General features: G+C 46.0%; 1 protein-coding gene across 33 annotated transcripts in view; it reads right to left on the bottom strand.

Annotated features, from left to right (window-relative positions):
* The window catches only part of TANC1 (tetratricopeptide repeat, ankyrin repeat and coiled-coil containing 1), a 229055-nt gene that overhangs the window by 29551 nt on the left and 172703 nt on the right, over positions 1-26801 (bottom strand). For all 33 annotated transcript variants that reach the window (XM_070507820.1, XM_070507823.1, XM_014859495.3 and 30 more), the window contains 8 exons: positions 23804-24035; positions 22231-22397; positions 19746-20353; positions 13099-13207; positions 11804-11926; positions 4731-4967; positions 2723-2908; positions 127-205 (listed from right to left, as the gene is read on the bottom strand). In XM_070507820.1, the coding sequence (XP_070363921.1) occupies positions 127-205; positions 2723-2908; positions 4731-4967; positions 11804-11926; positions 13099-13207; positions 19746-20353; positions 22231-22397; positions 23804-24035 (1741 nt within the window). The remainder of the gene's footprint in view (positions 1-126; positions 206-2722; positions 2909-4730; positions 4968-11803; positions 11927-13098; positions 13208-19745; positions 20354-22230; positions 22398-23803; positions 24036-26801) is intronic.

The raw sequence follows: 26801 nt of genomic DNA, 5'->3' as shown, positions 1-26801 counted from the left end.
TGCCTCATGATAAAATAACAATAAGACTACATGCATCCCAAGTCATTCTTAAGACAATTAGGCCAAAATGGGGGCTAAAACATTAAGAAAGTTGGCCCAGACTACAAGCAGTGGAATCATAATTACCTGTTTCTCCCCACAGCGTGTCGGTGCCATTGACGTCTATTTCATGTTCCTTTTCCAGTCCCAGCAAGCACTGGACCACCTGTCAGAAGTGGCAAGATGATTTAAGGTGAGATCTTATAGCCATATGCACTTATCGCATCCCACATATCAAAGGACAGTGTTTTTTTTTAACCATGATTATCTCATGCTGCACAAGGAGAGAAAATATAATGAAAACCATTTTCAAGCATAATTCATATGCTATTCACATTTTCACTTTGAGAAGAACTAAAAAAAAAACTCAGTGAATTTCAGCAACATTGTTCAGGATTACTAGGTACTCAGAATTCTAATGAATTCCAACGTGACCCAAATATGCCAGCCTAATCAACAGAGGACACGGGAGATCACACAAAGTGCAGTTGCTGCATAAATCGCCAGAAAATGGTGAATCCATTTTTTCACAAGTATGGAAAACAAAGCGATGTACACCTTTTCAGTAAAATAAAATAAATGGTAGTGTCTAGATGATTTTCCATTGACAGCATTATTCTTCTTTTCCCTATGAGAATACTCCCCGTCAAAGTGGTTGGGTCACAGGTGTGGAGGCAGGAGTGCTGGCTTATGGGGAAATGGAAGTAACTGAGCCCCAAACCAGAGCCAGAGTTCACCCTGTGCAATAGCAGCGACAGGAGAGCAGGACAAAGCCATTTTCCAGTCTCCCAATCCACGCCCTCTGCGATAGGCTGAATAACGGCTCTGAAATCTGTCGCCATCCTCCTCCTGGAAACCTGTGAACATCACCCTAGATGCCAGGAAGGAATCTGCAGATGTGTATATGAATCTTGAAATGGGATGATTATCCCGAATTATACACCTGACATAATCACAACTCTCCTCACAGAGGGACAGGAGGAACCAGGGTCAGAGGAAGGAGGAGATGGGACCACAGAAGCACAGGTAAAAGTGATGCCCTGTGAAGACAGACGAAGGGGCCACAAACTAAGGAAGACAGGTAGCTTCCAGAACCTAGAAAAAAGCAAGGAAACATCTCTTCTAGAGCCTCCAGAAGGAACACTGGCTTCCTGACACCTTACTTTTAGCCTTTTGACTTCCAGAACTTAAGAGAATAAGTGTGTGTTGTTTTAAGCCACGAACGTCTGTGGTCGCTGGTTACAACAGCATTAGGAAACTAACATACCCTTCAAGTCTCTAGTGAATGAATCCTGCCCTCTTCCATGAAAGTCACTGGCTATGCTGAGGCTGCTTTTGCACAGCATTCCTCCCAGCCAGCTTTAAAACAAGTCTAGTTTAACACGAGTTGAGACAAAGGTCACTGTCCTCCCTACGATGATTTACCACACTCTGGACCCACTCAGATTTTGGGAACAGTTTAAAAATGAAAAACATTTACATTTTCTGATATGTATAGTCAACATGCTCTCTGCGTATCTATGTAAATGAGTATTTAAAAAATATTTATAGTTTTATTTTAAAGGAATAATAATAAACCCATCAGATGGTAACACAAGACATTTTCACGAAATGTGTATTTTTAAATAAAATGAATATTTGTTCCAAAACTAAAACATATATGTAAGTTGACTGGCATTGTTTCATATTTTTGTACATCTCTTTTATGGCTTTCTTAAGAGAACACAGCTCCAATCTCTTATATGTTTCCACATTCAACTTGCTGGAATATATTGTGTTGTTTGAAGCATTGTATGTGTGTATTTTTAACGTTTTAAATGCCAAAAATCAGCCAGTCAGCAGTGCGTGTGTACATGTGCTCATGTCTGCCCTTGTGTTTTAAATGCCAAAAGGCAGCTGGCCAGCCAGTCACCTTTGCACCCAAACTGGCTTTAAGTCATTGTGGGGAAGAATCTTACCAAAAACCAGCAACTCTATTTGCTTGAAGATAATACAGAGTAAGAAATACATGGAAGAGCGCAGGTAAAATATTATTAAATTCACAGACACGGGTCAGGAGATGACAACTAAATCTTCAAACTGAGGAATACCGACATCTACCATAAATAAGTGCTCTATTTAACTACTGCCTGAAGTCTTCCTTCAGTGTGGGAACTGCGAATGACAAGCATTCTTACACGCTCTCCAGCACTGAAGTTCTATTTTTAAAAATCCTTCCAATACTCAAGAACAATTTTAGAATTAGGATTCCATGTGATTATTTTTAACAGATCACGAGGACAAAAGAATGAATCAAAGGTTAAAAAAAAAAGTGTAAGACGAGCGAGGCTAGTCTAGAGGGTAAAGGCAGAAAAGGGAACGGGGGAGAGAGAAAAAGCAGCGCCGACAATGAACGCTATGGAAAAGGTCCACGTGGAAGCGGCCTTGCCCCATCGCGAGAGCGCATGCGCAACCGAAACTGAAACTGCGGGCTCTCCAGGTTTTCGCTCACGGGAGGATGTGATGCCAACAGAAGATCTTTACACGTGGTCAAACTAACGCTTATCCCTTGACATCCTCATTTTCTTTCATTCCTTCAGTGTGTCACAGGTAGCAACTCAGACGAAGGTGATTGGCAAAAACACCGACCCACGGGGCTAAGGCTTCCAGGTTCCCAAGAAGGGCTCCCGGCACCCCCACTCACCGAGCCGTGGCCCATGCTGGCCGCCGCCGTCAGCGCCTGCTGCAGGGCTTGGCTTTTCCTCAGCGCACCTGGCTGGGGAGGACCGGCCGACCACTCACAGGTCAGCAGGTACCGGAGAATGTCACCATGGCCCCTCAGTGCGCTGTGGACCAGCGCGCACTGGCCTTTCTTATCCAAGTGGTCCACCTGCGGGGCAGGAACAGAAGGTCACAGTTTAGTATTACCTCTCTGAGAACATGTGTGAACCATAAACACCGTGTGCAAACCCCATCCCACTGCAGAGCGATGTGGGGTTCATGTTCCAATGCGTCTTTCTGGAGAGCACCAAATGTCCGTTTGAATGACTTGGTCCTAATGAACACACCCACCACTGCAGGCCTCGGGCCTCCTCTGTAGATCTAGTAGTCACAGGCCACCCGCCTCACTCCCTGTGCCTCTCCAGGAAACGACTCCGAGTTCTGAGTCCTCTGGGGAGTACGTGTGAGGACGCACACCAAACTGCAGCCAAAGCCCTGTGCTTCCCACCTTCGGTGGCCTGAGTGGCCTGAGCTGTGATGAGCTCCGATTTGGGGGAATAGAGCAGGTCTTTATAGTCACCAATCCAGGGCAGCTAGCAAAAGGGAGGGATCGAGAAAACACCTCTCTGAACAAGGAAGGTCAGGAAGGGACTCAGAGTGGCATCTGACTGGGGAGGGAAGCTGCTTGCAGGCGGGTGACCTGGGACATAACAGTAATAAAGTGTGGCCACAAAGCAGGGAAGCCCAGCTAGCCACAAAGTTGGAGTGTCTGAGTGCTGTGTACCTACTAAAACCCAAGAGGCAGCAGGCAACGTGTCATTCCCTGTCCAAACCCAGCAATGTAGGGCTGGAAGAGGAGCCCAGGGTCCAGCCTCGCCTTGCTTGAAAATTCTTGGGATGCTCTGTACCCCCACCCAGAGGCTTTGCAAAAGCCACATATGTAACCCCCACCCTCCTCCTACACAGCCTTCAGCCAGGCTGGGGAGGGGCCTGCTAGCCTCCGAATAAAGCTAAGCCACAACTTGGATATGGGAATGGAGGCGTGGTGACGTACACTAACGCTCACACTGGCAGCCTTAACTGCAGCATTTCCCTTCTCCGGTCCACCCCAAAATGTTGTATTTTTGAGAGAAAAAAACAAAAAGGCGCCCACAGTTACTATAAGCCTAATGTCTTTTTGTTGAACCTTAAATATCCTAAATACAAATAGATTTAGTCTGTTCTTTTTTAAACGCATCCCTTCCCCATGAAATTCTGATATTGAACCTAAACAGTTTACAGTGAGCTTGGCATGGTTCTTATCTATTAACATTGATAGTCCTAGAGCCACCTGTTTAATATATAGTTACTTCATATTAATGCTAGTATATTATTTAATGCTCACACTACATACTGGTGTTATGCCCATTTTATAGATGAGAACCTGAGGCACACAGGCTCAACAACTTGCCCAACGTCCTAGCCGGCAGTTGGAGACATGACGATTCTGGTCCATTTAGCTCCTGCAGCCATGTGCTTAAGCACATACATGGCTTCTAAGACTCACAGAACTCATTTTATTGTTTTAAAAATGACATGAATGAAATGGGATAAGATCAAGAGAGGGGGAAAAAAAATCAAACATTTAAAATCTTTTCAACCAATCTGTGATAAGTTTTAGGTTGCCACTTGCAGGCTTTTGAAAGGATGGCCCTACTTATGATGCTGGTGGCCAGGGGTCTCCCTGGTACCCTGCCTCCCCTTGGGCAATATTAAGCAGAGTAGGAGCTTATGAGCAAAACACATGGCCTCTCTCTCTCCAAGGCTGGACAGTCGAGCACCCGCATCAGACATCACACACTGACCAGCGCCTGCAGCTCCACCCTGCTTATGTGGCAATTTCTGTTCCCTGTAATTCAACAAAAAAGAGACTGGCCCAGCTAATGATAATTCCAGCAAGGACCTAAAGACATTCCCCAGACCCCACCCATCAGGGGAAGGCTGCTGCTTACCCTGGCCCCCTTCTTGGCCAGCAGACACACCAGCTTCATGTGGCCGGCAGCTGCCGCATAGCAGAGGGCGGTCATGCCATTCTCTGACATCCCATCCAGGCAGGCACCAAATTCCAGGAGCAGAGTGACCACTTCCTCGTGGCCGAGGTGAGACTGGACGCAGAGGATGGGGGCATTATTTAACACTTCTGTCCTGTAGTTCACGTTGGCCCCTCCCAAAATTAGGAGACGGCTCACCTGTTGGATAATGTCCCCCAACAAGATTAATTTCGCACATAAATGTCAGTCACAAAAACATTTGTGGAGAGGGGCAGTATCCTCATTTTAATCCAGTGGTTCTCAAACTCGAGCGTGCACCAGTCTTACCTGGGAAATGTGCTAAAAATGCACATTCTCGGTGGTGGAAATCTAAAATGGCACAGCTGCTATGAAAAACAGTGAGGAGGTTTGCCAAGATCCAGCAATCCCACTTCCAGGTATATATCCAAAAGAAAAGAAATCAGGATCTGGAAGAGGCATCTGCATTGCCATGTTCACGGCGGCCCTATTGACAACAGCCAAGAGATGGAAGCAACCGAAAATGTCTGTCGACTGATGAATGGATAAACCGAAGTGGCATATACAGATGATGGAGTATTATTCAGCCTTTAAAAGGAAGGAAATCCTGTCACATGTTACAACATGGATGCACCCTGAGGACATTATGCTTCGTGAAATAAGCCAGTCATAAGAAGCAAACAGTGCATGGTAACACTCACGTGAGGTACCTAGAGTGGTCAGATTCAGAGAGACAGAAAGTAGAATGGGTGCCAGGGGCTGGGAGAAGAGGAGGGGGACATGAGAGTTGTTTAAAAAGTATGGAGTTTTAGTTTTACAAGATGAAAAAGTTCTGGAGATCTATTGCACAATAACGGGACTATACTTAACACCACTGAATTCTACACTTAAAAATAGTTAAGATGGTAAATTTTACATTATGTGGATTTTTTTTAACCAAAATTAAAAATAAAAAAAAGTTAAATAGCCCATTCTCAGGTCCCACCCCTGGATTTCTGATTCAGTAGGTGGAGTGGGGTCCGAGAATGTATACTTTTAATGAATTCCCAGGTGATACTATCTAGGGACCACACTTTGAAAGATCACCGTTTAATCTAAATAAAAACAGAAAATTCATTTTTCTGGTAACAAAATAATCGCAGGATTAAATAATTAACAGTGAGATAATAAGCCAAAAGTAAATGCAAATGCTCTTTCCTTCATAAAGAAGTGTACCTAGAATAAAAAGCAGAACACGTGAAAATGTTCTTGTGTCCCTGGGATTGTCAGCAGCACAAGACTCCCAGAAAATAATCTGCTTTTTCTACTAATTACTATCTACCTCCCACTAACTGCTTGGATCCAGATACCAGGGGAAGTTTTTTATGTGTAGATTTTAAAATAAAATCGCTGAATACCTTATGCAAATGTTAGCTATACTAATATCTTCTTCAAATCTCCAGATCACTGAAAAAAGTGACACTCCTTTAGGACCTATTAAGATGCCCTCTCTGACCTCTCCCAGCACCCTTCCCCCGCCTCCCCCATTGTGGCCAAGCTGGGTCCAATGCTTGTCCTGCAATGATGGCAAGCAGGCCCTGCATCCTGGCCTTTTCATAACTTATGGTTCCCTCTACCAGGAATGCCCTTTCCATAGACACAGATGACAAAAGATCACTTCCTATATAGGTCTCTGCTCCAATGCCAGGACACCAGAGAGCAGTTCCAGCCCCCCAGCCATAGAGAATACTCCCATCCCTCCCGCCATGCGCACCCGTCTGCGCGCACACCCACGCCCCCACGCACGCATCAACCCCAGGCACTCTCCACCCACTCCGCACACTCCATCTTCCGGCTTAGCCCACTGCACCACATACCGGCTGTAAGATTCAGAAGTTCACAGAGAAGAAAGGCCAAGCAAGGCCCTCCACCAACAGGATGGTCCACGCGTCAGATCCTCCGCACCTCTAGGACTGTCACTTACATTTAAGCAAGGACAGATCGTGTACAAGTGCCAAGAAGGCCCCATGAGCCACCACACGCCCCGTCGTTGTTTACACCCATCAGAGGGACTATCTTGTAGCTCCACCCAGGGCATCAACAAGCCAGCCTCCAGACTCCCACTGCCAACCAGCACTTGTGGATGGACAGGCAGAGAACACACGGACGAGAAATGAGAAAAGGTGTCCTTGGTCTGACACTGACATGTAATGCACGACCTTGGGCAAACGACCTAATCGCTGACGAGTCTGCTGCACAAATCTACATGGGTTCACTCTTAAAAATAGCACCAGACTCAAAAATGATTCAAAACCATTTTAAAATTCTAAGTGCTAAATAAAAGGAAGGGTATTTTACAAAATTATTTCCCTTTAGACAACTTAGAATGGAAACAATAGAAAAGAAAGAATTCTAACAACTTAGAATGGAAAGAATAGGGTAACGCTGGTGAAATACTTGGGGACTTTATGGATGCCTAGGAAATTGGTTCTTAGTGAGAGGAGTACAAAAGAACCTTAGCAGCTTTTTCAAAACACACATAACACCACTCAGGGGCACATCAGACTCTGGTCACCACAGGACAGTCAGGAATAGTTTGTAAATGCCCTGGGTGACTTTGAGAGCCAGTTATCCTCTCTCCCATCAATCCTATCCTCTCTTGAAATCCATGAGCCTAAGAGAAAAAGATGAGGGATTAAGTAGTCTGAGTTCTCAATCCCTCCTTAACTAACTTGCTGTGTGATTTTTAAAAATTACTCAACCGCTCTGTGCTTTCAGGTGCCTCCTAAGAAAATAGTAGTATGCCACCCCATTCCACCCGACAGGTACTCTGTGCTAACAATGTTGGAAGGTGTACTTTCAGTTCTTTCTTGCTGAATACCTTAGACGACTTTATCTAGAAGGTATGTACTTAGGGGTAGAGCTTTCCTAAAGATGGCTGTCATCACTTCACACTTCATCTACTTCTTGGGAAAAACGTTTCCTTTGTTGGTGTAATGCTGTGGGTATTTTTAACGTTTACCCCCAATCAGTTCCTGGATCTTCCTCTAGCCCATGGTTCTGAACCGCGCTCTACACTGAAACCACCTGGGAGCTTGAATGTTTCCAGTGCCCGAGCCCCGCCTGGGAGACTCTGACTTGGCTGGGGCACGGAGCGCTCCCGGGTGATTCTAGCTGGCAGCCAGGACTATAAACACATCAGGTGATAAATGCACCTGTGGAGCATGGGCTTGCTCAGCGCCAGGAACCCTGCCAGCTGTGTGATTTGGGGCAAGCTACCAACTGCCCTCAGCCTCAGTTTCCTCGTCTGAAAGATGGAGCTAACAATTTCACTTCGTTGGGTTGTTGCAAGATTAAAAATGAATGTGACACACACATACACACGCATACAAAGCACTCAGGACAGCCCTCAGCATCCTGTAGATGCTAAATAAATATTGCTACTGTTATAACCACCTTTCATGGAATCTTCAGAAGGGGCAAGAATCCAGGTTCCTGACCCCTGGAAGGCACTGGAGGATGCTCTGCCCCAGGCACCCAGCGACCTGAAGGTTCAGCCCCCCTGGCCATTCACCAGCACAGAGCAGCAGGGAAACCTCATGCTTATTCGAGGGCACAAGAGAGTCACCTGGACCCACCCAAGCCCCATGGAAGGCAGCTCCTCTTAACAACTGCCAACGGGCACATCCACAAGTTCTCAGGTGCCTACAGAAGAATTCCCGTTTCCAGAAAGCAGGTGAAGCACTAATAAAAATAACTCACTTGACCATGTAACACATGCCAAGTGTTTTTCCAAGAGTTTCAACATCCGGAGCAGGTTTCCCATCACTCTGGGAGACAGGCTCTTTTGTTACCTCCATCTTACAGGTCAGAAATCTGAGGCTCAGAGGGAGTGAGGCACGGGTTAGCTCTGGGCACAAAACTCATTACTGTCACGGAGCAGCACAGCGGGAGCCGCGGCCCCAGCTAAGGTCACTCTGCCTTCGAGGATGGGGTTTAAATGGTCCATCCTACAGATTTTTTCCCAAGTGCATGGGAAATTTCCCATCATCACCACCACAGGAGCTCTCCCTGGATAACATCTGGAAGTGGCACTATCATCTATAAACTTTTGGATTTAATTAAAAAAAAAAAATAGAAAAGGGGGTTAGGCGGTAGGCCAAGTGACATGATCATGAGGAACAGAAGAGGCCAGCATGGTTGTGAGGTGAGAATCTCAGTTTTCTCAATCAGCATATTGGAGGTTTGCATCAACACAACTGGTTTAAAATGTGTATGTCCAACTGTGATGCAGAATGTGACCGGATCCCTCCGGCAAGGGAAGTTAGGCCCAAGTCCACACCTAACTCCAGTCTGCTCCCCTCCCTCCCTTCCACTGAGAGAACAATCAAAATCTGAATCCTCCTGAGTCTACAGCCTTGAGAAGCCCGTGGCTGGCAGCCAGTCTGATGGGACAGTGTGAACAAAAGAATCAGCTGGATGGGAGCCTGGAGGCCCTGGGGGCAAGGACCCCAATGGGCCAGCCAGGGCCGGGGCTGGCATGACCCTGGCCTGCTAACAGGAGACTGCATTGTTAGAAATTGCTGGCATGCCACTGAAATTAAAATCCATCCACCAAGCAATCATTCTGGAGCAAGTCACTTTAATTTACCAAAGTGGCAAACTGCAATTATTGCTCAAAATGACATCCATTCCTGTATGACAACATTTAATACTCTCTAAAAAAAGTTCCTTAATTGCATGCATAATTTTAAATTACTGTAATTTGTTCAAGATTCTGTGAAAACCCGTTTTTTTTCCTTGAAAGATAAAAGAAACTGAAGGATAATGGAAAGCCTTAAAATTCTGTAACCAAGTTATATAATTTTGGGGAGAGTGTAGATGTGGGTGACACTGGAGTTCTAGAAAACAAAGTAAAGATGAATTCCTCTTAAAATTTCAAGTATGTTAAAGAGGAAAGTCCACAATCCCAGGAGAGTCAAGCTCACACATAAAAGCTGTACCTTTTAATTTACTGTCTGAAAACCTCATATTCAACAGAATATGATGTTTCCCATTACTTTTCTCCACGTTCAAAGAAGAGCTTCTGTGCCCATAATTCATTAAAGTAGTGTAAATAGATATTGCCATTTTTATTCTTATTTTTTTCATCCTTGCCATCATTATAGAATTTTAATAATTATGCAGAAGCCAGAAGATATACTTTTAGCTGAAGTGGAAGATGAAAAATGTCATTACAGCTACCTCAACTCTAATTTCTTCAAAATTTAAGTAAAACAAAAATTCTCCATAGGACCTCTTCATTACGTGAAGCCTAAACTTAGCCGGGCTCTCACCTTTCTTTTGGAGTAACTCCAGCTAGAAAGGAAGAGCTGCCCTCCAACAGCAGCCCCACAAAACCAGCCTCCCTGTGCCTCCACCCTATAAAACTCGAACGTGGGGCTCAGTCGGGACTCAAGGGAGTGAAACCATGCAAAGCAGTGGGCAGAGCACTGGGGTCCTGTCAGCTGTTCTCCAGGTGGACTCTGCTCCCAGGTGTCTGGCTGAGGGGCAAGTCAGGCTAAAACCCAATGTGCCCCCTGCCCATTAAGCCTGGAACCCTAACAGGGGACTGAGTCCGCCAGCTTGAGGTGGCACTTTTTGCAAAGACCCTGTTTACATCCACATGGGGCGGTGGTCTTTCTCTAATCCACACCAAGGCCCTGCACTGGGCAGCAGGGCTCTGGGAGGGTCATGCCGGACTCAGAACACTGCTGGATCCTTCCTGACAGCTAGGCTCCTCAGTCAGCATCGTTACACTCTCCCCTCTAAATACACCAGGAAGGCCGGGGAGGGAAAAGAGGGCGAGAGCACACATCTACCAGACATGGGGAAGTGCTCTGCAAGGCCCAGACCCCCAGACACACACCCGAGGTACAGGTATGGGGGATGGGACCATGTGTGGACAGAAGGGGAGGAGAGGCACAGAAGCCCTCCAGGAATGTCCCCTGTAGTGCCATCCCTGGGGCATGTGGGCCCCTTCCCAAGTGGGTCTGATGACTCAAAGTGAGGAGAAGTGGAAGACAGACGCCTGGACCCTTCCAAGGCTTCGCTTGTCCTTTGCTGCATGACTATGTTGGGCCACCCTTGTGCTACTAACGAGGGAACATGTATGACTGTTTTCATGGAGGTGATTGAAGGGGAGGACCTCCGAGTTTCTGCAGGCAGCTGGGCATGTCAGGGCCTTGGGCTGAAAGGTCTGGAGTCTAGCAGATACGTCAAGCAGGTGAGGAATCCAAAATGCTAAGACATTTGTGATCTCATCTTATTTTGCATTGGAAAAGATGGTTGTAAGCGGCTATAATGTAAACCCGTGACTCCAACACTCTTGGTGGGAGTTAACACTTCTTTGTTGCCTTAACCAGGTACTTGGCCTCTGTGTGTTTGATTCTTAAACTGCATTAAATGAAGGGAGGAAAATCTATCCTAAGAAAAACCTCAGCAGAATACTGTGACATGACAGACATGACGAAGGGAGAGGGAGCTCTTGGTTCAGCAGCGGGCCGACCCTGATACGCTGCCCATGGTCACAAACACGTGTGTACACGAAACCTTTAGTAATAGTTTTCCTCTGTGTACCCATCTCTTTGTGTCACTCATCAATGCTTAATTTCCTACGAACCATCAAGAGATAGTCCAGATTAGAAACGCAGGACACTTTAAAAATCAATTTTCCCTGGAAATCTCCCTTGACCTTTGGCTTCCTTTGTGAATTGCTTCCTTATCACATCTACTCTGAAACACTCACCAAGCGCTCACATAGCAGCCCTGACCACCCGCATCTTCCTAACCAAGCAAAAGGTAAACTTCTAGAAGAAAACAGGTAATAGAGCATTCAAGCTTGAGTGATTTACCGCAGGGAAAAAGCATCATTAGAAGCTCCTCCAACCACTCTGGCCACCACCCAGTGCAGGGGGAGGGTGGGCAGGACGGCTGGAGGAACAGCAGCCGGCGCCGGGGCCCGGAGCTCTGCAGAGCTGTGCAGAGGGGTTGCTTACCTTCACGTTGGGAGTGTAGAGATTCCTGAGAGAGGCGAGGGCGGCAGACAGCCCCTCAGTGCTGTACCCGATCCACAGGGCTTGGAGATGGCTTGAAGAGATGCCCGTCTTCTTACTGAGGCCCTGGAAGCAATCAGAGACAAACTGGCCTCAGCATCTCCTTTCCCACTAGAGCATCAGCCTGAACGTGGGTGTGCCCCGGAGGGTGCAGGTCCGCACTAATGCCTGGAGAGAGCTGTGCTGCAAATGCCTGGACCTGTGAGCCTTCCCTCCCTAAAACCAAGGGTCCAGAATTAGCCTGCTTTTGCTACACAAACCAACTGTACGCCTGGGGAAAGAGATGACAAATGAGGAGAAAGTTTCTCTTTATAGAAGTTCTCCAGTAAATTAAAGGAAGAATAAATGATAGATGATCACCATTCTGCAACCTCTAATGAATGAATGAGTCCAGGCAGAAACCAGTAGTGGCTGATGGCATCACCCCAAGAGAAACAAGCACAAATGCTGGGCCTCTTGATGCAAGAAACATCATATAGAGTTACACAGAGTTTAAACTCTAAGTATACCTAGAAGGTAACCGTGACACCCTGAAAAAAAAAATCAAATCTAAATCTGATTAAGCCTCTAGATACAACTACCAAATGATAGAAAACCCAGAGGAAGAAGGAACATGTTGAACTAGACCACAAGAAATAAGAATATACGGGCTGGCCCAGCCCCGTGGCTGAGTGGTTAAGTTCATATGCTTCGCTTCGGCAGCCCAGGGTTTCGCCGGTTCAAATCCTGGGCATGGACATGGCGCTGCTCATCAAGCCATGCTGAGGTGGCATTCGACATGCCACAACGAGAAGGACCCACAACTAAAAATGCACAACTAGGTACCGGGGGGCTTTGGGGAGAAAAAGAAAAAGGAAAAATAAAAATCTTTAAAAAAAAAAAAAAAAAAAGGATATAATCAGAAAATCCAGCTGGTACAAAACTCTATCAGTCAAGTAACTCAGTTTCTTCGACAAAGAAATAACAAGGAAACAAAAGGGAATGAAGTGGAACCTTTCGGGGAAAAGAAATTTAAAAGAGATTTAAAGGGGGAAAACGTAAAACTCAAGTGTAGCATTTAGATACACGCTGGAGTGAATCCACGTCAGAACAATGGTAACTTTCAGAGACGAAAGATGGGGTTGATTTTGGAACGGGCTCACGGAGGGCTCTGAGAGCTGAGAAAGCTGTCGAACATCTCTAAAAGTAAAACGTCAAAATGACAACAATGAAACCCTTGCTCACAGTGGTTGTCTCACCTTGAAAATGTGCGCCTTCAGGATGTGATGGCCAAGCTCCATGGTCTGCTGGCGGTTCAGCTTGCCCTCTTGTCGAGAAAACATGAACGCCAGGAGAGCGTGCCCATTCCTAGGACAAGAAACAAAGACTCTTATAATAAAAGACCCCTTATTTCACCACACCATAGGCCCTCGGGTGTGTACATTGCCACGTGACCCCAGAACTGTTCTCCTGGTGCTTCAAAATGGGTGAAAACCTGCCTCTTTACAAAAGATGGCCAATGCTGTTTATTCTTCAAGTCACTTAAAGGACTTTTTTTTGGAATTCTCCTCTCTCTCTGTGGAGTGACCCAGAGAGAAGCCCTAGCACAGGGCAGGTCTTTACCTTTGGAACCACCCCTTCTCTGTTCATGATGCATCACTCTCTCATCACCTTATTTGTTGATTTATGTCTGTCACAAAAATATAAACTCCATGAGGGTCTTGGAGTAACTCCAAGTTTTGGTAACTCCATTACCAAATGTAAACTCTAAGGGTCTTGTCTAAGTCACAGCTATAGTCACAATACCAAACAAATGCCCACACTTAGTAAATACTCAAATATGTATTTCTTGGATGGATGGATGGATGAATGGATGTACAAATGAACAGATGGAGCAGAACTATCACTGCATCTGGTGTTCAGGCCTCCCCTCAGGATAATCACCATTGGGGACAGACCTAGGGCAAGGGGCAAGACCTTACAATGGGATGGGAAAAAAAGCCTTGATCATTGCAACAGCTCACAATCAGAAGCACCCAGAATTCTAGGCCTGGATGGAACACAAAGGTAAGCTAAGATGTATGAGTGGGCTTGCTATGTCTGGGCACATAGTGGGCATTCAACTGACACCACCAATGAATCCACACTAACTCTTTCATGAAGGAGCCATGCTACCCACTTTCCCCTCCATGTCTATAGGACTCATTCTGTCTCCTGTGGACTCTATGCCTTTGTCTGAGCCAATTTGTTTGGAAAAGATGCTAAGCGTTGCTTACTCCAATAGCAGTGATTTCTGCACAATGTGAATTATTTCCATTTTTATCAACTTGACAACTTTGAGCTGCTATTTTGTTGGGGAAAAGCAGGTAGTTGTGGAGGAAGAGGTGTTTCATAAATATTATGAAAAAATGCATTCTTCTAAAGATGACTGAAAGCATACATCATTTAAACAGTTTTTATCAATACAGATGCATGCCTCTTTCTCAAATAGGTTATAAACCATGCTAGAGGTGAGGAAATCAAGGCAGGTGGAGACCAAGAGATTGCTTTTTATACAAGGGAAGGCATGGCTTTTAAGGCAATGTTGCCACTGAGTGTTCCATCCAATGTCTCGTAAGGGTCTGGAGCTCTCGCATGAGTGGACACCCTGTGCGGCCTTGCACACGCTCCACCTCCCAGACCTCAAGCTTGGGTTTCCCCTCTCAGATGGTAGCGTCCCACATTCCCACCTCTCCTGCTCCGTTCCTCCCATGGAAACCACTCTCTGCCACCTTCCAGTGCTCCAGGCCTCCACGCCCTCTCCCTAGTCCCTGTTCATGGGTTGGTCCCAGGGTTCAACCTGGCTGACATCACTCCAGTCAAGGGCACTCTCCTAACCACAGGCTAAGCCATCTTTGGTCTCCCAGTCTGCCAGGCTCCGTGGCCATGCCAACTGTGTCCGCAACAAAGACACACTATGGTAAGTACCATGGCTGGCCCTTATCAGGTGATGACCATACATCCTCAGTGGCTGGGCCAAAGGTTTCTAGCGCTCTGAGCTAAGCACATGGCTTCCCACCTCTCTGAGGAGACAATTCACCATGCAATCAATCACTAGATACCTGTGCTCCTATACGGCCCATCTACTTCTCCTTCCTTCCCTCCTGGTCAGAATCACAAGCCCCCTTCTAAGTCTACCCACACTCATAAGTCTGTTCACTTCCCAAAGCTTATAGTACACATCAAGTTTTTACTATATGTCAGGTGCAGAAACTTGACTGAATTATTTCTCTAATCTTCATAGTCTTGTCAATCACTAAGTATTATGATTCCCAGTTTGTTTACATGAGGAAACAGAGGCTGGACAGGTTAAGTGATCTGCCCAAGATCAAATGGCTGGTAAATGACTGAGCAGAGATTTGAATTGAAATCTACCCAATATGTATAACATGATTTCTCATTCACTCATTTGTTCATTAACATCCCCCTATAACGAACACTGTGCTCGATAATGGGAATTCCACAAGGAACAATGCAAGGTGCTTCCCTTGAGGTGCTCTCAGCGAACAAGTAAACAAAATCAGTAAAGATCTCATCAATAAACAAGATGAAATTCAGCCAGAATGGTGCCATGAACAGACACGTTGGGAGTACAGAGGAGGCAAGATGTCCACATTCCCTCCCCTTACCCTCCTGCATGTCCAATTTCTCCTTCTTTATGGATTATGTTTCCCCACACTGTCTCAATGATGTCCATTCTCCTGTGGTATTAAAAACCAAAACAAATGCCTTCCCCACACTCAACCACAAACCTTTCAGCCCTTCCACTTCCCAACGCAGAGTGTTGGCTCTCTCCCCTTTCATTCCTCACAACCTAAAGGGAAGGAATCTCCTTAGGATCCAGGACCCTCCTCCTGGACAGTGAAGCCAATGGCTTCCTCTTAATCCTCATCTTCCTTTCCCTCTCGGCAGCACTTACAGCCCTAACCTCCTTCCCGGAAGCCCTTTCTATGCCCCAGAAGTCCAGTGCTCCTTTTCCTCTAACTACACTTCCTCACCAAGTCCCACCATCCCCTCGCAGCAATCATGCCAAGGCTTCAACTCCAACTTCTCCTCCAGCCTTCACATCCCACCTGCCATCAGAACCTGTCCAGCTAGGGGTTCCACCAACCCTGCAACTCAAACTGCTGAAAACAAAAGCCAGCTCTTGCTCTGCAAAACCCACTCAACACCTCCTGCCTTTCGTACCCTTTCTAAAAGAACAATGCTATGCCGAAGTTTCTGAGGCTTAACACCTTGATGTCATCTATGGCACCTCCTTTTCTTGAGTCTGCCCACAAGGCCAAGCCATGCCCGTTTATCTCATGTCAGCAAGGCCTGTCTCTACCCCACTGTGTCCCCAAGCCAGGTCCACCAAGTTCCCACTCCTGTCTGTTACAGTAGTCCCCAGGCGCCGCACCCTCCAACATTCTGTCCATGTAGACCCTCCACACTCTAGAACTTTCACAGGTTCTCCAGTGATGACTGTTATAAAAGGCCACACTCTCTAGCACATCCTTCTGTTAGCTCTTTCCACTCCTCTGTCCATGACAAAAGCTCCAGCCAAATTACATTTGTTTTTGCCAGAACACAGCCTACTCATCCTGCTGCCATGCCTTACACAGCTCCTCCTGTCTGCAGTAGCCTTGTTCTATCTATTAAAACCCTATCCAGTCAGTCCTCAAATCAAAGACTTGTGGAAAAGAAAGCAGATGGGAGACTACTCTAGATTTAAAAAGTTTGGGGCAACCATAAAGAATCGGTGGATCAAAAAAAAAAAAGAATCGATGGATCCAGAAGAAATCATCAATGGCTCCGAATATCAGAGAGAGACATTAAGATGTTAGGTGTCTCCCTGATGAAAGTACTCACTACCACCTATTAAATATCCTTTCAAAAAAATTTTAAAAATAAAATAAAATCTGACCAAGGCAGTAGATTTAACTAACAATTTATAAGAAATAGAGGTGATAGATAAACATATTAAAAACCACCATGAGAATGCACACAGCAAAATTCAGATTATAGAAAACTATACAGGACAAACTACCCACTTGCTCTTTTTAAACAAATAATTGTAAGGAAAAACAAAAAGAGAAAGAAGAGGGAATCTACAGGATAAAAGAGACACAATAAAATGAATTTTGTGGATCTTATCTGGACCTTGATTCAAACATACTAAAAAAATGGAAGGAAGGGGAGAAATTTGAGGACAGCTAAATGTGTGATGATATTGATGAATTATTAATATTTTAGGTGTGGTAATGGTATTGTGGTTAAGTATGAAAATGTCCTCTTTTTTTGAGGTGCATAATCAATTATTTAGGGTAAAATGTGACCATGTCTGCAATTTATTTAAGAAAAAATAACAGATGTAACAAATACTGAGAACTGTGAAGAATGTTTAAGTCTAGGTAATGTGGAGGGAGGGAGAAACAGATCCCTCTCCTGTAACAGCCACCGTCACACAGTGAAGAGATTCTTTCCTTCCTTTTACAGGTAAGAAGACTAAGCTTGGAGAATTAAAATGATTTGCGCACAGGAAGTACATAAGGGACCACTGGAAACAGGATTTTAATCCAGACTTCGCTTAAACTCTATTCTACTGTTTTCCTGTAAGGCACCAAGATATTCACAATGGGTTTTTATGGTTATAAGTAACCCATGAACAACTTACAGGCCCCACAACAAGGGCATGGTGAAGTACGTTCCCATTTGCCTACTAGGAGGTTTGCATGGTCTTGAAAAACGACACTTTACTACTGAGATTTCCAAACAGCTTGCTAAAGTGTCCATGATGTGTTAAGCAAAAAAAGCATGATGAGAATTTTAATATAGAAAAGATGATTTGGAGAATATTTAAAATGCATGGAAAGAGGCAGAAATAAGAAGTGAAGTGTCATTGTCTCTGGGTGTTAGATTTTCTTCTTCTTCTTCTCTATAATTGGGGCAAAATTACAACTACTAATTGGGATGGGAAGAGAAATGCTACCCATCTCTCTAGGCCTGATCCAAATGTGCTTGTGTGTGTGAAACATTTTCCAGCAATGGTCTCCCCCAGCTGGAAGCTTCTCTCTCTTTCCTGAAGTCCCACATGCAGGGGGCTCCCTTCCAGCACCGTCACTTCCTGCCTCACCTGCCCTCCTGTGTGGGAAGCCCTGGAGAGCCGGGCCCTTGTCCCAGGAATCTGTGTATCTGCCACAGTACTCTGCACATAGTGGGTCCACAAAAACTTTTGCTGAACTGAATCCAGCAGTGTCCTTCCAACATCGTTCTATATATTGTCTGTCTGCTGAATGAGGTTCAAGAATTATAGTGGTCTGGGGTAAATGCTGACTTGCACAATCCTGAAAGGGGCACCTCCTTACACTTTGCACCCGAGGTGCCTCTCTTGCCTCAGTCCTGGTTCTGCCCGTAGGAACACACTAGTGCTCAGGTGTCTGACTGTGACCAGCTACTCATCCCACTCTCAGCTCCACCCCAGGCTGTATCACCCTCATGCCACCTACCACCCAAACTGGAGCGAAGCTTAACTGTACCTACAGTCCAACTGCTTCTGCCTCAAACCCCAGGAAGAGATCTACATCCTCCTGTTGTATTCTTTCAACTTGTTTCCATGTCTCTACAAACTCAACTACAGCCTATCTTCCTAGGAAATGATCTGACTTTTCCCAGAAAATAATCTGATTTGGCTAAATACGTCACAGCACGCATTTCACTTAATTATTACGTTCCGGCTAAATAACCTGGGAGTTACAGTTTATTGCCCCAAACCAGGTTGAAAAGATAACAAATTTTTAGCCCAGTGTCACCTAAGAAAACAATACTCTCCACAACATGAAACAACAGCTAGACCTATTGGGTGAACGTGAAGTCAATGTTCACGGGGAGAAAGGTAGTGTGCGGCTCACAGCGCTTATTCATCTCCTCATTTGTGGACTCCAGCATCTGGTCAAATGCCCAGTCCAGCCCAAAGGGGACCGTTGAGCAGCCTGCCAGACCTGTTACAGGGTCGGGAGTAATTTTGACTCACGGACAGCAGAAGCCATTCAAGATAGCAACAGTGCAGGCCAAGGTCAGGGCCAGGCAGAAGTGGGAGACATGAACATACGCTAACCTGAAAGCACCCACACCCTCGAATTCCACGACCTCTCGCCCTGACTAGCACCAAGCCACACGACAGGCAGGCTCACTGCCCCTCGCCCCTGGGCAGTGAGGAGAACTGCATCCTGGTCCAGCTCTGCTGCAAATCCTCAGTGGAACCTTCGACTCCTTGGATGCAGCTGGCCTACCACCATCTCGTAAATGGGGCATCTGAGATCTGAACCTCTCTCCTCTTCACCCCAAATCCCAGTGGGTTACACCGAGCTGAACCACAAACACAGAATGAGGTGGTGAGACGTGAGCACTGTGCTCCCCTCTGGGCCGAAGACACACCTGATCCCTGGGACAAGATGCTACATGCTAAAGAGGTGGTGGGCAGTGGTGGTACTGAGTGTCCAAGACAGTCCACAGGCCCCTAGGGAAGACCTGGAGCCATGAACAGGCCTCTAGAGAAGCCTGCTGTCTCTGGAGCTGACATCAGTTTCCCACGTGTGACCCCTGTGAAAGCGGACAGGGGTCTAGAAGAGAACAGACAGCAAAGAAATATCACCCAGGCGTTGCCTAACTTCTCTTTCATCCAAATGTCCTGAGGAGTCCTAAAATTCTAGCAATTAAATGACAGAAGCTTCTGTTTAGTAGCAGACAGAATTTTCCATTGCCCCTCCTGAATTATTCATTCTGTGTTGCCTTTCCGTTAAAAAAACATGAATTAAGTTCAAAATCCCTTCCCCAATCACGCATTAAGACTCCCTGCACAGAGCTGACAGAAAGCGGCCTGTCATACCTGGGCTCACACAGGAAGGCCGTGTTTTCACCATCTGCTCTCCAAACAAGCCACTCCCTGAAGGACGGGTGGCAGAACATGCGAGTTTTGTCTCGCCTCTTAATGAGGAAGCAGGAGAGGGCATCCATCCTCTGCTGAAAGTCTTCCCAGCCCTGCTCCCCTTGTATGTGGCCGGCATTAATAGCCTGGAAAATCTGCTCGTCCGTCATGGGGTGGAGGGACGCCAGGGCCACGTTTAAAATCGGAAGTGCTCTCTCAAAGGCGGACTGGGTCATGAACTTCATGTTGCACTGCAGCAGATAGAGCTCAGATAGAGACACAGGCACCACCTTGTAGCTGGCACTTTTGATGACCAAGTGTCCCCTCTGGAAAAGGTCCAAGGTGAGTTTGAGGTACAGGTAGGAGCCGAGGCTCCGGAGCACCAGGTGGCTGCTCACTTTCCCGATGAGGGCAGCGTCTGCCTTGCCGTTGAGGGAGATGTTGCTGAGGATGTCCTGGCTGCTGCGGACCCGGTGCTGGACATAAGCGTGCAGGTCGCTGTGAATGTCTTTGTTGTCGGGAAAGTCATCTAAGGAAAGCTTGACGAATGGCAGAGCGCTTACGATTTCCTGCAAAACAACAAAACCCACGATGTGCCTCCACAGAGATTTCTTTTCTATGTCAGCGGCATTTCAAACCAGATTCACTAGTTTTCTTTCAAGGAGGATTTTCATGGATTACAGGGACTCATTGTTTTGTATTAAAACATGTAATAGGATAAATTGAAGATAAAAAGCTTATGTGAAAGAAATCCTGATGCGAGATCAAATCAGTAAAGGCTTTCCTAAAGCCCTCACCGGAGGACCCAGAGCCAAGCGCAATGGAGGAGCCCCAGCAGACGACAACGACCTGGCTGTCCCAGCAAAGGGGTAGTGAGACCCTGAGGAGACCTGATCCCCATAATCCTTACATTATGCAACTGGTTATATAACAAGGGCACACAAATCAACTCTGTACGTCTAAGACCCTGGCCAGACATCAAGATAAGAGGCATCCCTCTTTGTGTATCAGATACTGGGGCTGGAAATCTGAAACTGCCCCCCAGGCGATGCTCCAGGGACGGCCTGCGGTTATAACACTGCGTACTTTGAAGGAGCCCACTATCACCTTTTTCAGTTGTTGGCTTTAGTAAACTTTTAAATTGAAGTACAACATACACACAGAGGTGCACAAATCATAACTGCATAGTGTCATTAATTTTCACAAAGTCAGATATACCTGTGTAACTAGCAGCTGGACACAGAACATCACCAGCTCCCAGAAGCCCCGTGTCCCTTTGCCATCCCAAAGATAAGCACTATCCTGACACCTAACAGCGGATGAGTTGTGTCCCTTTTTTTTTTTTTTTTTAACTTCCCACTATCATTTCTGAAGTGTGTGAGCACATGTCCTCATTGAATGTAGTAATTATAGGAGGCAGGCTGAGTACAATTACCCCCCCTCTTTCACATCAGTGCTAACTGAACCTCTGAGAACATGCACAGCTAGTACATAAACCCCAGGACTCCTGTTCCTGAGCCCTATCAATGGGCACATTCTGCTTACTGTGTGAAAAATGACGGAAAGGTGTATGAATCAAATGTCCATAAAAACAAACATCAAGTTTGAGGTCTAAAAAGAAGCCAAATGCTATTTTTAAATAAATATCATCATAATAGGGCAAAAATCAAACTCTGATGTCTAATGCCTTTACTGAAAAAGGAGAGGGGTAGAGAGAAGATTGTTAAAATAGACCTTCTTTCAGGCCTTAAAAATCTCTCTCCTTCAGGGGCCGGCCCGGTGGCGTAGTGCGTTAAGTTCGCACGTTCTGCTTGCCGGTGGCCTGGGGTTCACAGGTTCGGATCCCGGGTGTGGACATGGCACCGCTTGGCACGCCATGCTGTGGCAGGTGTCCCACATATAAAGTAGAGGAAGATGGGCATGGAGGTTAGCTCAGGGCCAGGCTTCCTCAGCAAAAAGAGGAGGACTGGCAGTAGTTAGCTCAGGGCTAACCTTCCTCAAAAAATAAGTAAATAAATAATAAAATTAAATTAAAAAAAAATCTCTCTCCTTCATCTCTCCCTTTTCCTTTAATAATAATAATAATAAAAGTCATACTGCAAACTCATGCAAATAACTACCAGCAGGAGGAATAATTTTAAACTCACAGACTGATAGGCAGACACCTCAAACAGTTCCCCCAATGAAGTATGGGAAACTGGGGTAGACACTTCCATTTTAGAAGCACAGGTACAGTTCAACACTAACAGGAAACTTGCCTGACATCTTATGGGGTAAAAAGGTCAAAGTTTTGCTCATTTGGGGCCCTGAGGACTAATATTTCAAAGTCCTAATATAGTTTTCAATTCAGCAGCTAAACGGTTTGCAACAGTTTGAGTTGTTAGCATTAATCATTGTAAAATTTGGGTATGGGGTCTTGGAAAGAGATTTGAAAAGTCTTTTTTACCTGAAAATTTGCTCTCACAGTCACAATCAACTTCAACCAGGCAGGAAATTTCGAAATAATTTTGGTAATAAATGAAGAAAGAGTATCTCCATAATCAGGTTTATGAAACTCAGCTTCATTTAAGCCATCTATCAAAATAATGTATTCTTCTTCAGGAATTTTCTGCTCTAAAGGATAAAATAGTTTTTTTCAATTAAGAAATTATACATTTCTATAAGATGGCACCACCCAGCGTATTCTAACGTACTGTTTAAAGCATTAGGAAAAACTAAAAAGGTTTACATATGGTAGAAGAAATGGTTTTCACAGAAGCATATTTCCTATTAAATTTATAATGAAAACCAGAGCCAAAAGAAAACCAATTTTCACAAAACAGTTTTCAGAAACATATTGCATTACACACATTTGCAGACTCTCACCCATGTATATGATACAGTTAGCTCTTCGTAAACTCCTGTCGGTGGAGTAAGTACAGCAAAGATAACAATACAGAGATGAAATCTGGAAAAGAGTCTAGGTCCCCCTGCAGAACTCCCTCAGTGAATTCCAGGAAAGGAGAACGGACCCCCAAAGGGCAAAGCATCCAGCCCAAGGCACACAGCCAGCTGTGGGGAGAGCGCCACTTTACAGACTCCTAAAACGGGGCTCTTTCCCACAAGCCTGAATCAAGTTTTCTACTTATTAGTGCCAACTTTCTGCCCAGGGAACTGAGAACTGATGATATATCTGTTTCAACCCCTTCTCTCTAGCACCTTCTGGCAGAAGCACTATAGGCAGGTAAACCAGCTCAAAGGTAAGGAGCCAAGGAGGAGGATGGAAAACCAAAGGGTGTATATCATCGATGATGCCCCCTACCTTGTGGAATATTCAAGGGCAAAAAATTAAACAGAAACTTCCAGGCTTCAGGTTCAACTCAACAGAGCAGAGGCCCTGAAAAATATGCTGGCAAATTCCCTAAATAATCAATTTATTCCTCCTCTACATAAGAGTGCAAAATACGCAGGCAACAGTTTCCAGGGGGTAAGTCACTAAATAACCTAGTTACAAATTAGCTACTTTGAAAATCTTCAACTACGGGGTTAATTCTTGTTGGAGATGTTTCATTTAAAACGACACCATTGGGGCCGGCCCAGTGGCCCAGCGGTTAAGTGCACACGGTCCAGTTCTCGGCAGCCCGGGGTTTGCCAGTTCGGATCCCGGGTGTGGACACAGCACCGCTTGGCAAGCCATTCCGTGGCAGGCGTCCCACATATAAAGTAGAGGAAGATGGGCACAGATGTTAGCTCAGAGCCAGTCTTCCTCAGCAAGAGGAGGAGGATTGGGAGCAGTTAGCTCAGAGCTAATCTTCCTCCAAAAAATAAAAAATAAAATAAAATGACACCATTCAGGGGGCAAGGAGGGACCTTGGGAAGATGGTTCTGAGCATGAGGGGTGCACTGATTCACCACATCCTCTCTCTGGGCCCACCTCACTCCCACCCCAGGGCCCAGCTGACCCTCCTCCTTCTGAACACTGCCTCGGGGACTGCGAAGTACTGATGAGAGAGGGGGCACGGGCGGCTGCTCGCAGGTACCGTTTCTCAGGTTTGTGAGTGGTTCCAGCACTCCTCTCTTGAAGGCAGCCACTGGGTCCTGCACACAGGATCTGAGGCTCAGCATGCTTTGTAGCTGGGGCTCCTTTATCAGCAGGTCTCTGTAGGCGGCCAGCTGATGGGACCGGCAGAGCAGAGCCGCGATGCTGTGCACGAACTCGGGCACCAGGCACGTGTACGTGTTATCGGCCTGGCAGTAGTGGTAGGCCACGACCTACAGGGGAAGCAGAGCCGTCAGCATCACCTCACCCTCTCCACTCGGCTCCTTCCACGCTCTAAAACAGCGACTCAATTCTCCCGTTTGCTGAGACAACAAGATACAGTGCTTCTATTCCCTAAGACGGAGTCATGATTTAGCTTGATTCATTTGTTCCTTCCTTCACGTGCTTTGCCAATTCTAGACATATTTTTCATTGCAGCCATAAGTCCATCTTGATGACACTAAGATCAGCACAAGTTATTCTATATTGAATATAAATTAATAAAAGTCATTCATAAAACCTGAAGTCTACCCTGGCTTAAAGCAATCCCAAGCAATCCCAACGTTCTCAACATCCAAAAGTACCATCTTCACTACAATTCTGTTTTCAAAAACAGCAGCAGCTCCTTGGGAAACTCATTTCCTGCTCCCAAAAAACAGGTAATAAGGTCGGTGGCTATGAAAGCCGGCCTGTACAGTCACAGCAGCTTCCTCCTCCAGGGAGCGTGGCTCAAGCCCCCTCCCCACACCCATGCCTCAAGTGACCCTGTGGGGGAGTTCAGCAGCAACACTGTTTGAAGGACCGAAATCAGAAATTACCCCATTTCTGCCTATCATGTGAAGGGACCCTGAGGAGGAGAGAGGTTCCTGTCTAAGGACCAAGAGGATGAGGAGTGTTCCCTTTGTTGGGATGGATTTGAAGTGGCAGCAGATTATTCGTTGAAGAGATCCCCAAGGAAAACGCCAGATACGGAACTCTCCTGTGAGTGAGAGGTATGATGCAGATAAATGAAAAATCTGATACTTCCCTAAATGAGGATGCAAGGAGGAATAGAATCATGAGGTAAACAAGTTGAAAAAGGTCAAACACATTCGTGTAAAGTGCCTTCTGTTTTTCTGAAGAACTTGAGTCCCTGCTGTCCCACTCCCCACTCAGTTGCCTCGGCTCCACACCACCCGGGCACGAGGAAGACGAGAACCACAAGCGGCTCACAGCCAAGGGCAGCAGGCATACAGGTGAAACACCTTGCCAGGGGGACACAGAGAGTCCATGGAAGACCTGGGATTAGATTCCAGGTCTGCAGACTCTTAAATAGCAGCTGGCCAGAATAGATGTGGCCAATTTGGAACCACCATGTGACTTCTGTTTTAGATGAAATTTATCATCAACAGTCAGAGGAGAGCTGACTGCTCTTCCATTCTCAACTGGACAGAGATTAGCAGGAACATGTGAGGACAAGTGAGCTTGTAAAAACCACTAACAAGACAGCCAGGACCACAGTCTATCTAACACGGTGTTTGACAAACGAAGTCTGGCAACCCAACGGTGGCTCATGAAGTCAATTTGGAGCCACAAGAGCTTTCTTTTTTAACAAAGTGAATTTTATAGGAAGTAAAAATAAGTATAGTCTATAACACCTTTTTGTTTTGATGAGGAAAATTGGCCCTGAGCTAACATCTGTTGTCCGTCTTCCTCTTTTTGCTTGAGAAAGATTGTCCTTGAGCTAACAGCTGTGCCAATCTCCCTCCACTTTGTATGTGGGACGCTGCCACAGCATGGCTTGATAAGTGGTATATAGCTCCATGCCCGGGATCTGAATCCACAAACCCTGGGCCGCCAAAGCAGAGCATGCCAACTTACCCACTATGCCATCGGGCAGGCCCCTATAACACTTTTGCTTCAGGTGTGTGTGTGATCATGTGTGTGTGAGCACCAGGTCTCTAGCATAAGATTTATTTCTTCTGCAGGTCACAAAGTGGTCTGAAGAATCATGGTAGCAGCAGTGGCTCTGAATTCTGCACTACATCCCTCATGTCAGATCACACGTTCATGACCAGAGGACTGCCCCAAATCAGTGGTCAGGGCATCAGGGCTGCCCACGCCAGGTGAGGAGCAGCCCTCATCTGGGAAGCAGAAGACAGGAGCAGGGATAGGGGGCAGAGAGGCATTCATTTCAGTCTCCCTGCACCCACCTCAACCCCTGAGGTGTTCCCTTACTAGATGCCCCTCATTGCTGCCCACTTCTGCTGCTTCTCCAGCTTTACCAACTCACACCACGGCTGCCCAGGGAGACCCACGGGGCTCACCAGGAGTGAGAGGTGTAACTTATGCAGGAGGGCGGCTTATGAAGCTGTGACGAATATTGAGCAGATGGAAAATTTCAGAAAGACCTTGATAACCATGACTCTAGGAAAGGAAAGCCAGCTGCCTCTTTTATAACATCACAAGAAACCTCTGACAGAAGGACGCAGGGATCCAAGGGCCCCAGGCAACGGAGAGCAGGTGGAAGAGGCCTCTGTTGAAGGCTCCCGATCTCCTGCTTTCAGACCAAATGAAGGAGAGTACGTGCTTATAAAGGTGGATTTGTGGCGAGTGCAATATCTTCTGCTCCTTTGAGGAACTCTTTCAATCGACTGTTTAAGATGAATAAAAGTCGACTGCCAGCATCCTAAGACATTTATTTTCATTAAGACCCTTTACTTGGAGTATACTCCTACTCTATCACAATTTTATCAAAAGCTACACTTTTGCATTAAGCAATTGTTGTCTCTGTTTTAAGATTCTTTTTTTTTTTTTTTGGCCAACCTTCCCCTTTTTCTCTTTTTTTGCTTGAAGAAGATTAGGCCTGAGCTAACATTTGTGTCAATCTTCCTCTGCTTCATACATGGGATGCCTCCACAGCACGGCCTACGAGCAGAGGAGGTCCATGCCCGGGATCTAAACCTGTGAACTAAGGCAAGCGCAGGGAACTTACACCATTTGGCCACGGGATCGGCCCC

The sequence above is a fragment of the Equus asinus genome, chromosome 4 (assembly GCF_041296235.1).
Source record: "Equus asinus isolate D_3611 breed Donkey chromosome 4, EquAss-T2T_v2, whole genome shotgun sequence".
NCBI lineage: Eukaryota > Metazoa > Chordata > Mammalia > Perissodactyla > Equidae > Equus > Equus asinus.
This window is presented reverse-complemented; position numbering and strand designations above follow the sequence as displayed.